Source organism: Schistocerca gregaria, chromosome 3, assembly GCF_023897955.1.
Source record: "Schistocerca gregaria isolate iqSchGreg1 chromosome 3, iqSchGreg1.2, whole genome shotgun sequence".
In the NCBI taxonomy this organism is placed as follows: Eukaryota; Metazoa; Arthropoda; class Insecta; order Orthoptera; family Acrididae; genus Schistocerca; species Schistocerca gregaria.
In genome coordinates, this window is record NC_064922.1 from 570,682,263 (window position 1) to 570,695,973 (window position 13,711).

Below are 13,711 nucleotides of genomic sequence, written 5' to 3' on the forward strand. Positions count from 1 at the left end.
GACCCGCTGTGAGTCTACGGGATCCCGCGCCGCTTCCAACACCATGCCACCATGCGAGACTGCGCCGGCACTTGGAGGGCAGGCGGCAGGCGCCGCAACGGTTGACGGTTGGGGAGCCGTTTGTTGTGCAGCCGCCCGACGACGTACGGGTGCACAGGGGTTGCAGCAGGGTAGGAGACTACTGTATGGCACCTACACTTACCGTTGGAGTTGTTTGTGTCTAGCAGATAATCTGTCGGTCTTCCCTCATCGTGGCACGTGGAACGGGATCAGACTCTGCTTATGGAGAGAGAGTGTGAGTGTGTGTGTGTGTGTGTGTGTGGTTGTGTTCGTGTTCGTTATCTTCCGCCAGGTATCTTCTCCATCAGTGGGCAATCGTGCAATCCACACGGCAGATACGGTGCACGATACGACAGATGGATCCTGCAACCTCCCGGAGTTTCTATGCCACCCGTCTCAAAAGAGTATATGTGAGCGGACTGACACCGAACCTGTCGCCCGAAACATAGTGCAAGAGGAACTGATACCTTCAGCACCTAACTTTGATGTGAACAACATGACAGTTGGGGACTCTTTTGTTTGACGATGGGCCACAAATTATACCTTTGAGCACGACGATACACAATTTAGGCTGTCAGAGATACCGATGTCTCTGGTCCGCAGCACTCGATACGAAGAGGACCGAGCGAAGTTCTAGAAACAGTGCAACAGAGTATCAGCTTTTTCGTGACTCCATGAATAAGGTTGGTCGTGGCTATGCACGACCACAGAATTCAGTCAGCAGCCACTAATACGATATTCCCCACACAGTTCTCAGTGCGACTGAGGTTGCACTGTGCGCCTTCAGCGGCCGGTGACGCGACTCACTCACTGATTGAGCCCCACAGTCGTCACACGCAGTGCACGTTGTGCTTTTTCCCATCTCTTTCAGGCATCACACTACACGTTACCATTATCCACAGTATGTAGAAAATGGTGCAGTCGAAAGTTGCCTCTCCCTCCCACCACTATTCCTATCACTTTATACTGTTCAGTGGACTCCTAGAAATCATTACCAGTTTTAAACTACGCTTACTGTGTGGTGGTAGTGCTAAGGGGGTAGTTACCAGGCCCCTCCCATAATCTACTCCCCATCTCACTGACCTCTCAATCGCAGTCTAGCGAGGTCGTAGTTTTTAGTGTAGTCGTTTTCGAAATAGAATGTCTGTGTACTAAAGGGACATAATTCACAAGCGATCCTTCAGTGATGCACCTAAAGAAATCAAATCACTCTGTCCTTCAATTCACAAACTGCAATGGATAATGGACGTAGGTGCTAACACTTTTACACGTGTATTCTGAAAAACTGGATCATCAGTAAGCACTACTCTAGGGGTTGTACTGCAGCGTGTTATTTATTTTAAGGTCATTCAATTAACTTTAAATGACTAGTGAATAAAACGATTTTCCCCTTACGAGTTCTTTTGTTAAAACAACATAAAGTTTTTAAACGTCGAGATTGGCTACTTTCAGATTTTGAGAACTACCGTGTAAAATAATAGCAATGGAACCCTAGAAGATACAAAAAGCCTTATCATACAAAAACACTATAGTTTAAAACTGCAATTAAAAAGTGGTTTACTAATCATCACTGCCACGAGTGTCCAACCAGGATTGTTGTTTCAACAAACACTACTTAGAGTAAATCAAACTCGTAAAAATGTTGTATACATCAAATATAGATCAGTTGCTTTATAAAGCATGTTAAACCAAGCTACGTACAGGAACAAAATTGGAAAAAAGTGTATTGAAGCTATCAAATTTTTGCATAAGGCCACCTTCTATAATAGCAAAGTTGGAATTTGTCAACGCCGACGTCTAAAGTTATTTTTTCTCATAAATCACACACTTGGGACTACAAAGGAGAGCGATAGACTTTAAGAAATTCCATATATGTCTAACATTGTGTCACCTTCTGGGAGATATCTAAATTGTTATATTACGCTGAAATATAAGGTACGCAAAGATCGCTTGTAAATCTTTTTATTGATTACCGGTTTCGAGAGATATGTGCTGTCATCATGGGATTTTGTAAGACATTAATGGATCTTCATGATCTTTGCAACTTACAAATCACATAGTCACTGTGTGAGTTGCAAGTTGTCAAAATCATAAACTTCTGTTAATGTGTTACAAGATCCGATGATGACAGCACAGATCTGTCGAAAATGGTAATCAATAAAAAGATTCAGAAGCATACCTGATGTTTCAGACTAATATATTTCACAAATTCATTAAAGCTCCGGACCCACATATAAAATTATTTAATACTTAGCCCTAAGATTCAAAGGACAATTTATAGATCTACTGTTAAATGTCATGAGGTTTTTGCAGACATCACAGTTAATATGCGAATGCATCTTAGTAAATGAAGCAAGAAATATTTGCTCATAACTAATCCTCCTATGTCAGTTGCATAGTAGCGTCATTGGTATCTAACGGGGGAAACTCACCAGCGCACCCCCTTTAGGTTCAATGGTAAAATGGCCCTGTGGATAGACCGTCGAAAACTGGACACAGATCAAGCATGAAAACAAGATGAAGTTGTACTGGACTGTGAAAAAAAGAAGAAAAGGAGAAACAATGAACGGTCCACCCTCAAGATGTGCAACATGAAGCGAGTTTGAGTAGCCACGGAGTCGTGATTGTGTGGTCATGGTGTTGGACCCCGAGGGAGAGACCCGTCTTCAATCCTCCCTCGTGCCCCCCTCCCCCTTTCTTTTTCTTTTTTCACAAAATTATGGAGTGTTCGTCCGGTCTGTGCGCTGTATTCAAATTTATTTATGTGTCGTGGTGTAACGTCCATTTGCAAGAGCTAGATAAAAAGAAAGGACCTACAGACATACGTACCTTCTGTTTGTTCTACACAAGTGCCACATGTTACGATTCTTGTGTTTGGTTTCGAAAGTTTTGACTCTTGATTCCTTTCTTGTAACCTGGTTCACACTAATTTATTTGTTGTTTCCATTTCTGTCAGAGGTCTGTGCGGCACGTCGCCAGCTTTCACTATTTGTCACATTTACTTGCTACGGTAATATGGCGTTGCCACATGATTCGTATTCTATAACCAATGTATAGAATGGCAATGGCCAAGGCGACAGAAGGAGAACGGACACATCAAAGACCAGACGGAAAATTCATAATTTTGCGAGAAAAATAAGGGGGGCACGAAGGAGCTTTGAACGCGGACCTCCCGCTTTGCAGCCCAACTCAGAGACCACGCAGCTGCGACGTCGTGGTTCTTTCAGTTCTCTCGATGTTACACATCTTGAGCTTGGACCGTTTACTGTCTTTATTGTGTTCCTTTTTTGACCGTTTAGTACATCTTATTTCTGTTTTCATGCTTGATATGTGTTTAGTTTTAAACTGGGCGTTTAACTATTAAATCCAAGACGGTGCGATGGGGAGTTTCCCTTCTAAGTAGATCCAAACTTAATCAGACCTATACACAATTAATTGTAAGAAACACATTGCAATGCAGAATTCTCCTCAACAAATACAGCACTGTGTACCGTGTCTAATCTAATAATAAGGCAATATTTTTAAGAATATTTAGTGCTGTAATGTGACCACAAACAACAGTTAACACACTTACAAACTTAAAAGTTCACTTTTGGCTGGAATTCTTCTGTGAATTTGTATTATATAAGGGCAAATCGCTTAAGGCGTAAGATTCAACATACTTCTTGAGCGGTTCGAGATATCGAAACGACGTTACCGGCAAACAAAGTTACGCAGAACGACACGTAATTTTATTGTTTGTTTTTTTCTCTTAGCACCTATCATCCTGGATATAAGACAAATACAATTTTTTTTCAAATGAAAGAATCTAGTTGCAGTAGAAATCTTCTGAAAAGACGAAAACTGTGGTATACCGTTGGCACTGAAACGTTTTGAACAAATATCCGAAAAGTGTACTAAAACTGAAAGTCAAGACGGCCGAAACGCCACCAAGTGTCGTCTTCGCGCTAGGCTCCGCCGTTGTATAAAGCCTTTCGAATGTTTACAAAAGCTGCTCATTGAAACGTGCGTTCAAACATCTGAAGTAGCTTTCATCAGCCTCTTCTGTTACGCTAGAAGTTGCCAGATAATACCATTTACAAAAATTGCAGTTGACCCTGAGTCCATTCGTTCAAAGTTGAACCAAGAGAAAATACGTTTTATCTTAATAGTTTTTCTTACTTGGTGGTGTTTACACAATAAAAGACTTACATTTCAATTTTAGCATGTTTCTCAGACACTTTCGCTGCGTGTCATTAAAAATCGGTATATCACCGCACTAGTCTTCTCAGGAACTTTAGAATGCTATTAAAAGAAAAACATCGGTGTGTTAAAAAGCTATACATGTTTGAATATTTCCATCGATAAGAGACTTAAGAGGATTAAACACACAAGAAAATTATTTGCCCCTCTGCGTCCTATCATATGCCGAAAGCCTTGGGTCGATATAGTGAACTGTTCGAGAAGTATTAGACTGTTACATCTTACATTACTCACCGTCTATAGCGAAAACGTGTTGAAAGTGTACAACAATTTTTGCGAACAAAAAAGTATGGGTAATGTTATTCATAGATTCTAGCCTTACTTATTACTAGAACAGTTACATATTTAAGGCTGAATAACAAGTGCACTGTTTTGTTCTTCTGATTTATGTTTATTTCTAACTAGTTTTTGGGTGAACTGACAATATTAAAAAACATGTTTAGTGTACAATATGAATGAAGAGTGTTGAGTTTCACAGTTTCTCAGCTAGTGTCAAGACCTCACTTGCTTCAACATTATAAAGAAATAACTTGTAATACTATAATATTGTGCAGTGTAACTGTTTATTACGGTTAATATTGTCCATTGCGTGAAGTGTAATTTCAACGTTAAAAAACAAGTTTGTGGCAAAAAATTCTAAGAAAGTGAATTATTTCTTGTTTGTAATGTTTGGTTATCAAAGAACTAGTGTCCCTCGCAGACACTAGTCAGTCATCTCCTGAAGATTGCTCAATAACCCGAAAACTGATTAGAAATATCAAAAATCAGTAGGGCAAAAACAGTGTACTTGTAATTCAGCCTTAGATACGAGTGACATTTTTAAGACTGGGAATCAGCATTAGTAGTGGCGTGACGAGTGCGTTCGCCAGCGAGTGCAGCTGCCCGCTACTCACCCGTGTCCACGATGACGTCGATGAGGTCCATGCTCTTGGCGAAGGCGTCGCGCAGGTTGATGTGGTGGAAGGAGACGATGCTGCCCTCTCGCTTGGCCCTCTCGAGCGCCTCCCGCCGCTTCAGGGCCTTCTCGCGCCGCATCTGGTTCTTGTAGAACTCGGCGAAGTTGTTGACAATGATGGGAATGGGCAACGCGATCACCAGTACCCCACAAATGCAACAGACACTTCCTATCACTTTCCCGAGCGGGGTGGTGGGGTAGATGTCGCCGTAGCCCACGGTCGTCATTGTGATGCCCGCCCACCAGAAAGTTTCGGGAATGCTGATGAATTTGGTGCCGGGCTCCTCTTTCTCGGCGAAGTACGCCAGACTGGAGAATATGAGGACGCCCATGGCGAGGAAGAGCATAAGCAGGCCCAGCTCCTTGTACGAGTTGCGGAGCGTGAAGCCGAGGCTCTGGAGCCCCGTTGAGTGGCGCGCCAGCTTGAGGATGCGCAAGATGCGCATGATCCTGAAGATTTGGACCACGCGGCGCACGTCTTGGAACTGGTCATTCGCGTTCTTATTGGTCTCGAGCAGGAAGAGGGAAACGAAATACGGGAGGATAGCGAGCAGGTCTATGATGTTGAGACCGCCCTTGAAAAATTTCCACTTGTTTGGGGACGCGCTAAAGCGTAGCACGTACTCCAGGGTGAACCACGTGATGCAGACAGCTTCGACCATCGCGAGCTGCGGATTGTCGAAGTTGCCCTTCTCGTCATTGTGCTGCAGACTGGGGATGGTGTTGAGAGTCAGCGCGATCGTAGACAGCACTATGAACAGGATCGAGATGACGGCTATCACCTGCAAACGTCACGGCCGTGTTCCAGAAATCTGCTTTGTAGCCATGCCGAGGGCATTTGATGAATGCATCAGCAGGAATTTGTGTGCCAGCGGCAGTTATTCGCGTCCAGGCATCATCTGTTGGTGAAACTCGGGCATTGAGGAGAATGCCACTTTCTGTCGTGAGACACCTTGCCAGTATTCTGAATGACTGGTATTTAATTCCTTAAGATTTGTATTTTAATGTCACTTACGCCTTGGTTAATCAAATCGTATGGAGAGGTTTTATGAAGTAGTCCACGTTAGGAGGTCCTGTGGCAAAATGTATGAGTGGGATCAACCATGTTAGGTGGTCCTGTGGTAAAATGTATGATCTGAATCTGTTGTTCCTTTTTCTTTACGTTCCGTTCTGACATTATTTAAGAATTTCTGCCAGAACACAAGAATTGTATATCACAGCATTAGACTTCTAAAGGCAATAAACTTCCGCCTGTTCGTTACGTACAACACACATTCCTTTTCAGAAATATTCTTATTAATGGAAGACAAATGAACGACTAAATGTTTAAAAACTGATCTCCATAATTCAGCGGTAGTCCACGATCTCTATTAGTTGTACAATACGTGACATCCAGGTAGCTTACTTAACTCTTGTGAGGCCACGAAAACAGCAATACGTCATGAAAATTGAATAATTCTTATAAGAGCAAAAATCACAGTGAAAACTCAGATACATCGCATGATGCTGTTATTTTACAATAAGCAAAAGAGGCAACTGCAACAGAACTAGTCGAAAAAGTCTTTGTGTTTTTGAAGTACGTAGATATTTCTCTGTTAATCAGTCTCAAAAATTTAAGGCTGCACCAACACTAGTTTAAAACTAAAATACGTCTTTCCTTTTCTTGTGACTTTCTTAATGTTTGTAAACAAGTCCTGTGTACATTGCTCATTCTGACAACACTTTCAATAGGTCTCTTTTATAAAGCAGCTCCAAATTTTACCGCTTTAAGTATACTATTGTCCAAATTTAAAGCAAAAAACCGCTCGTTCCCCATCCGGTTTCTACATCACGATATAATCATACGGACTGTCAACAGACGTCCGTACGATCGTGGTCAGCTTGGAAGGTGGCATTTCGGTCAACGGAAAACCACGCCAGCAATGGCGTCAGGGCACCTGTCGAACGGCGTGGTGTTTGCCGGCTAGTCCTACATCGACAATCGCTGTGTACACTCGCACAGACGGTGCTGTATGGCTCAGAGAAGACGCCTGCCAGACTGTCTGCGGTGGAGGATCATAGGAAGAATGGAAGCAGGACAGTCGAAAACGAATGTGGCCGATGGCTTAATGTGAACTGTTATGTTGTTTCTCAGATGTGGCGACGATTTACAGAGATCGAAGTTGTATCCCAAAAACGAGGGCAGGACCGATCACGTGTGACATCAGAAAGGAGGGACCGTTATCTGGCTGTAAGGGCACAACGTTACCGCCTTAGTACTGCGTTGCAACTGGTACCGGACCTTGCAGCATCCACTGGACCTATTGTATCGAGCCAAACAGTGTAGAGAGGGCTTCGAAAGAGTGGCCTTTTGTTTTCGGAGAACTGCTGTATGTGGATCTCTACGCGTCTTCACAGAAGAGAACGTCTTGGGTGGCGTCATCATCATACCACCTGGACTGTCGAAGTGTGAGCCAATGTTCTTTCCACAGATGCGTCCTGATTTGGCCTGGAGAGTGATTCTCTACGGATTTACATCTGAAGGGAATGTGGAACATGATTTCGAGCCCCGAACAATGTGGAAAGAGACCGATATCGAGGAGGACAGCTAATGTCTTGGGCAGGGATTATGTTGATCACTCGAATACCTCTTCATGAAATTTTACAGGTGAATCGACAAGATTTAACTGCTGTCAGCTACCGTGACGAGGTCTTGGGACCTCATGTACAATTGTTGGGGGGTTTCTGCACACCCAAACTGCATACTGATGGACGATAATGTCGGAGTGGTGGATGTTTTCTTGGAGCGGAAATTCTGCACGCATGGCGTGGCATGTTCGGTCTTCCGATCTGAATCCCCTAGAGCATTTCTTGGATGCACTAGCGAGACGGGCTGCATCATGTCAGGATCGACCAACCACACTCCAAGACTTACGAGTAGCTCCACAGGAAGAATGGGTGTTATTGCCTCAACATGTCATTGATGACGTTATTCATAGCGTACTCCATCGTTGCCAGGCGTCTATTTCTGTCAGAGATGGTCACGTCTCATAGGGAGCACATTAAATAGTTGTCGGAATGTGTGTGCGAATCTATTAAGTTGGAAGAAACGAAAAACATTTTTGTCTACTGTTGTCCATGTTGCAGTTTTTTACGTTATGCATTGTTTCTACTTTTCTATCGCCTTTTATGTTGTTTTGTGGCAAATGAAACACAACCTTGCGAAATTTCCGTATGTTGTTTTAATTTTGGGCACAAATGTACGTTCAGTTGACTTACACTTATTAATGAATGTGAAAGATAACTCACTGGCTACCCACCACCATTTTCCAGCAAATACTGTGAGTCCCTGATTTACAACCGTCAGATTAAGGTAAAATCTACATTAACAGTGTCACCTCAGTCATCTCAAGTAAGGCCCCACTGAATATTGTGTGCCACGTATTTCGTACAGGATTCATTTAGACGACACTATTCAGTGATATGGCAATGGTCTTGCCGCAGTGGGTACACCGGTTCCCGTCAGATCACCGAAGTTAAGCACTGTCGGGCGTTGCCGGCACTTGAATGGGTGAACATCCGGCCATTTTTCGGGGTGGAGTCAGCCTCGTGATGCCAATTGAGGAGCTACTCGAACGAATAGTAGCGGCTCCGGTCAAAGAAAACTTATCATAACGAGCGGGAGGGCGGTGTGCTGACCACACGCCCCTCCTATCCGCGTCCTCAGTTGAGGATGACACGGCGGTCGGATGGTCCCGGTGGGCCACTTGTGGCCTGAATGCGGAGTACATGCAATGATATAGAGCGTTTACTCGTTTCCTAGCATCGATCACTGAGCATATACTGTTCCGACGTGTGAATTTTCAAATTAGAGTCTTCGGGATGTCGGACAGAATAACGGTGTATATATGGCGCTTACTGCACAAAAATAATATGTTACGTTCTTAACTGTAGCTTCTGTTTCCAGAACAACCTTTCTAAGGAAAATGGATAGCTTGTTCTCAACATACTAGTTCACGTTAGTGAACTGACATACAGGAATGAAAAAAAAGAGTAACGGAAGGAAACGGTAGTACATGTTTTTGGCACATTTTTCTAGAAAATTTATGTTCAAAAATTTGTACGACTAACGTCATCCCACGTATAAAACGTATCCTGATACAACGTGTACGAGTTTGCACTGTGATATAAATTTCCATAACAATTTCACTGCGAATATTCGAATAAATAAACTAAGGGGAGCTCTTAATTTAAAATAAGTGATGTAGTTCTTTTTATTTCGCTCAAATGAGAAGCGAGGAATTAAACGTCAACTGCTGATAATATTTTGCCAAGAAGAATTCCTATAGAAAGTTGTAGGAAATGTCAACATTATCTTTCGCGACAATGGAAAAAAGATTTACATGATCTTTAAGCATATAAGCATTTTAGTCACGATGTTTCAGACGGCCATCTAGGAGCTACAATTTAACGTTCCACTGCTGTGCAGTTTAATTTATGACAAAATGTCGAGGCCTCAGCTGAGATTCAGTAAACATGAACCCGTCTGCAACTGGTTTCACGAGGAAAGAAATTGCGGCATATGGATAAGCGATAGTATCCCCACAAGTTAAATAAAATCAATGATTGCGTCGAAAGATGTTTACCTAACGATCAATCTTTTCACAAACAACGAAATAATTTGCTCTAAAACCTGTGATGTCGCTCAAGCTGTAATTATGTCAAGTGCAGCGTACAAGAGACGATAAGGACACGTTCTAATTCTGAATGGATACATAGAAAAAAGGAGCTGACACTGTAAAATAAACGAAGTTTTATGACGTAGGATCGGTGAGGAGGCTACCAGCCGTCCATAGTACCTGGCGCATTCCATCTCAGAAAAGACCGGTTACAACTGCCTGCTTTGTCATTTCAATTCCTAACGAACTACTGTTTCCTTATTATTGCTAATATTTATAGACGAAAGGGTTAAAATTTCACTGTGACAAAAATCTGAGCCTTCACAAACGTTCTTTACAGAACAAACGAGACGTTAAAAACCATTGATCTCCAAACTGATACTGTGACTGGAAGGAGCAAAATACATTTTCACGGTACAGTGGTCTGAATCATCCTTTATCTGTTGAAGAAGAAATTTTATTATTTCTCCTCTGTTTCGAAATTAATAATAAAAAATACGTTTTATACGATCGTATAGCACAGCGCCACACCACATGCGAGTATCAGAACGTAATTTAGCGCAGATGACACGTTAGCAATTATCAAAAGAGACTGCAACATAAAACCAGTCTCATGTTGTGAATCACTCTGTCTTGCGTCGTTCACGTAGAGTCTTGATGAAGTAGGCAATTGAGGACGGCATCTGTATTACAAGTATGCAAACGCTCTTCTTTTTGGATTGAAATATTTTACCCGTGTTTCTCCTTCGATAATGTTCTTGATACATCTATTAAGTCCAAAAAATCAGTGTATGCTATAGACAGATAAAGGGCAAAATACAAAATCTTAAATACTATAATATAGCAGCAATGTACCACAGGAAAGAGAAAACGACGTTTTTGAACTCCTTTATAGCTTAAAGTCATTTAGGTTGAAAAAATACGTATTCTTCCGTATGTCATTGCATGTCTTCCAATAGAGTCATGATTAACAGGGGGAATATTCACTTTCTTGGTACATAATGTCTGTTCCTTGGTTTGTCTGGAAGACGTAGTACGGCGCATTCGTTTATTTCAAATTAGTATATCAGATGATGCCTGGACGTGATATCACAAATTTACAAATTTCATAGAAGCTCTTGGTTTCGCACCTGAGCTTTGAAAAATCGCAGATAAAGCTGGCCTATAAAATATCAAATAAACTGAACGCACATGTTGATAAAATAATGACAAAGTATTGTTCTAAGCTGTGCATAATTTCAAATAAATAAATTACAACTGAACTCTTAAGCGCAAATTTAGGCAATTTGGTGTACATTTAATTCAAATTAAGGTATTATACAAAGAGATTTTGCTTTCACTCGATGTTCTGAACTTCAGTAGCCTCCGAAAAAAAGCGAAATAATTCCTTAACAGCTTTAGCATGAAGCTCTGCAGAAAAAAATAACTGAGCTGAACAGGTTCTAGGATTTGTGTTATCATTGACGCATTACTTTCATGGCCTTTGACGTGAAAGTTCAAAATTTGAGTGTAGTTCAGTGTTTGCAAAGAGAAGTAAAATGGACGGTGTCCAATATGGCATTGCAGCAGCGGTAGTAGCATCTCGGCAGTGAGAACAGAGCAAAGGATGGCAGTGGAAGGCAACCGTATCGCGTCGCTCGGTACATCTACGATTCCCACACTCGCCCACTTTTTCAAAAGTGATAGTCTGTGCCGGGTGTCTGGTTATAAAAGGCAACATTATTTGCACATGATGTACATGGAATATTACTGTACTAGGTGTAACATTCAACAACGGACTAATTAAGGTACTAATACCAATAGAATTGCCATTAACTTCAGCTATTACAAATCATTATTCACTTGGTGTAACATTCAACTTCAGCAAGTCGGCTAAGCTGGGTTTATTACTTCTAAAGAAAACCGTTTATATTTACGTGGTGGTATGTGGACGGGAACGCTTACTCAAGTGACCACAAAGTGCGACTCTCTAGGATGCACTGGTATCACGAAGGTGCAAAACTATCAAGTGCTATCTTTCGTGGCAATGATAAGGTGCAGCATCAGGCCAAGAATGTTATAACCATGAATGGTAGGTACTTTACAGTATATTAGTTTGCAATGCCGGAATAGTGAAATCTAGAATGGCATAGACGAATCACTTAGCGCATTTCAAAATGCTCATTGGACAGTACTGAGGCATTAATTAACGGAAACGATACGTAGAAAAGGGCAGCAAATGACATGGCTACTGTATTGCTTTCTTCTCAACTCCAGTGCGACAGATTTTTCAGGTTAACAATGTAGGAAAAACAAAGAGTGCTACTTACGATTAAGGTAACAAGCTAAGTTGCAGACAGGCAAAATTAAACGACACACATAACCTTTCGGTCAGAGACTTTGTCGGAAAAAGAGAAACACACAACATTCACTCACTCAAGCCAGCACACCTCACGTACACATGCTAAATAATGCAGCAGATTGTGTGTGTGAATGGTGCGTGTTTCTCTTTTCCCGACGAAGGCTGTGACCGAAATCTTACGAGTAAGCGTTTTTTTAATTTTGCCTGTCATCTTCACGGTAAGTAGCAATTTGTCTTTTCCTACAGTTTTGATATTTTTACCTGACGTATCCATTGCTAGATTTTCAAATTAATACCGAATTTTGCTGCAGTATTTCTATAGCGTTAGTTTCAGTATATTTCACGATCTGCTAAAGCCGTCCTTTAGTGGAATCCTATTCTAAGCATTTCATATGGAGCTATTTTGGGTGAAAGAGTGTATTACGAACAATATTCGGTTAAACACAGAGTGAAATTATTGTAATACTGAGTTTTTTCGTGTAGTAAGCTCAGCACCCTTAACGTCCCTTGGTTTAGAAAGACGCATTATAAGTGTCTAGAGAAATTAATACTGTGCATTGATTTTAATCCCGTGTGTCATCACGTCAAATAATAAAATATTCTGAATCTGAGCTATACGCAACATAAAAACTCTTTCCATATATTTATGTATTCCACAAATAATGCCTTCCAACATGCATCATGAACCTCACTGTAACCCGACATCTGAGTATTTCCTAACCGACGAGCTGTAGATGTCCATTAGATATTCCAGGCAATGGACTGCGACGAACCACCTTTGGCCGTCAATACACGAAAAAAATGTTATCCCTTAACGAGTGTCTGACGAAATAAGAACTCGGGTCTTCCTTACTGTTTTCTACGACATTTTAACTGTCGTTCTGTACCCATTACGTACACATCGTAAGTCTCTCAAGAAAATGAGATTCTACAAAGGTAACTTGGAAGATGGTCGTTCACGCGAGAAAATATTCATCAGAATTGTCCCACTACCGCTCGCACGCACTGCGATGAAATAGCTTTATTGCCAATTGATACTCAGAATCTGACGTAATACGTTAAACTAATAATTTATCTAAACTGAGGGTACGATGTGACCTTACTAGCTGCAAGTGGCACTGTCCAATAAACATTCTCTGTATGCTGTTGCCTGACTGGCGTTTTCATTTTGTGGAGAGTAAACGTTTTAAGGTAATTAACCTTTTCCAAAAACAAAAAAATAAAAAAAGATTACTTCATCGTTTACTCTGGACTGGAAAACTTCGTAGTAAAAGAGAGCCATTTCTGTTGGATAGTACTGCAGCACTGCCGAGTGGCGGCTATTATTGCGGTGAGCCACAATTGGCATACCTTTCTTTAGAGAGACGTATCGAATGGTTTTTCTGAATGGTCACTGCAGTACATTTTGTGGTCGCTTACAGTAAAGGCGAATGCAGTCTGGAGTAATTTGAAAAT

General features: G+C 41.6%; 1 protein-coding gene across 4 annotated transcripts in view; it reads right to left on the reverse strand.

Annotated features, from left to right (window-relative positions):
- Positions 1–13,711, reverse strand: part of LOC126354246 (potassium voltage-gated channel protein Shab) — a 1,056,422-nt gene that overhangs the window by 257,779 nt on the left and 784,932 nt on the right. For all 4 annotated transcript variants that reach the window (XM_050003752.1, XM_050003751.1, XM_050003748.1 and 1 more), the window contains one exon: positions 5,196–6,039. In XM_050003752.1, the coding sequence (XP_049859709.1) occupies positions 5,196–6,039 (844 nt within the window). The remainder of the gene's footprint in view (positions 1–5,195; positions 6,040–13,711) is intronic.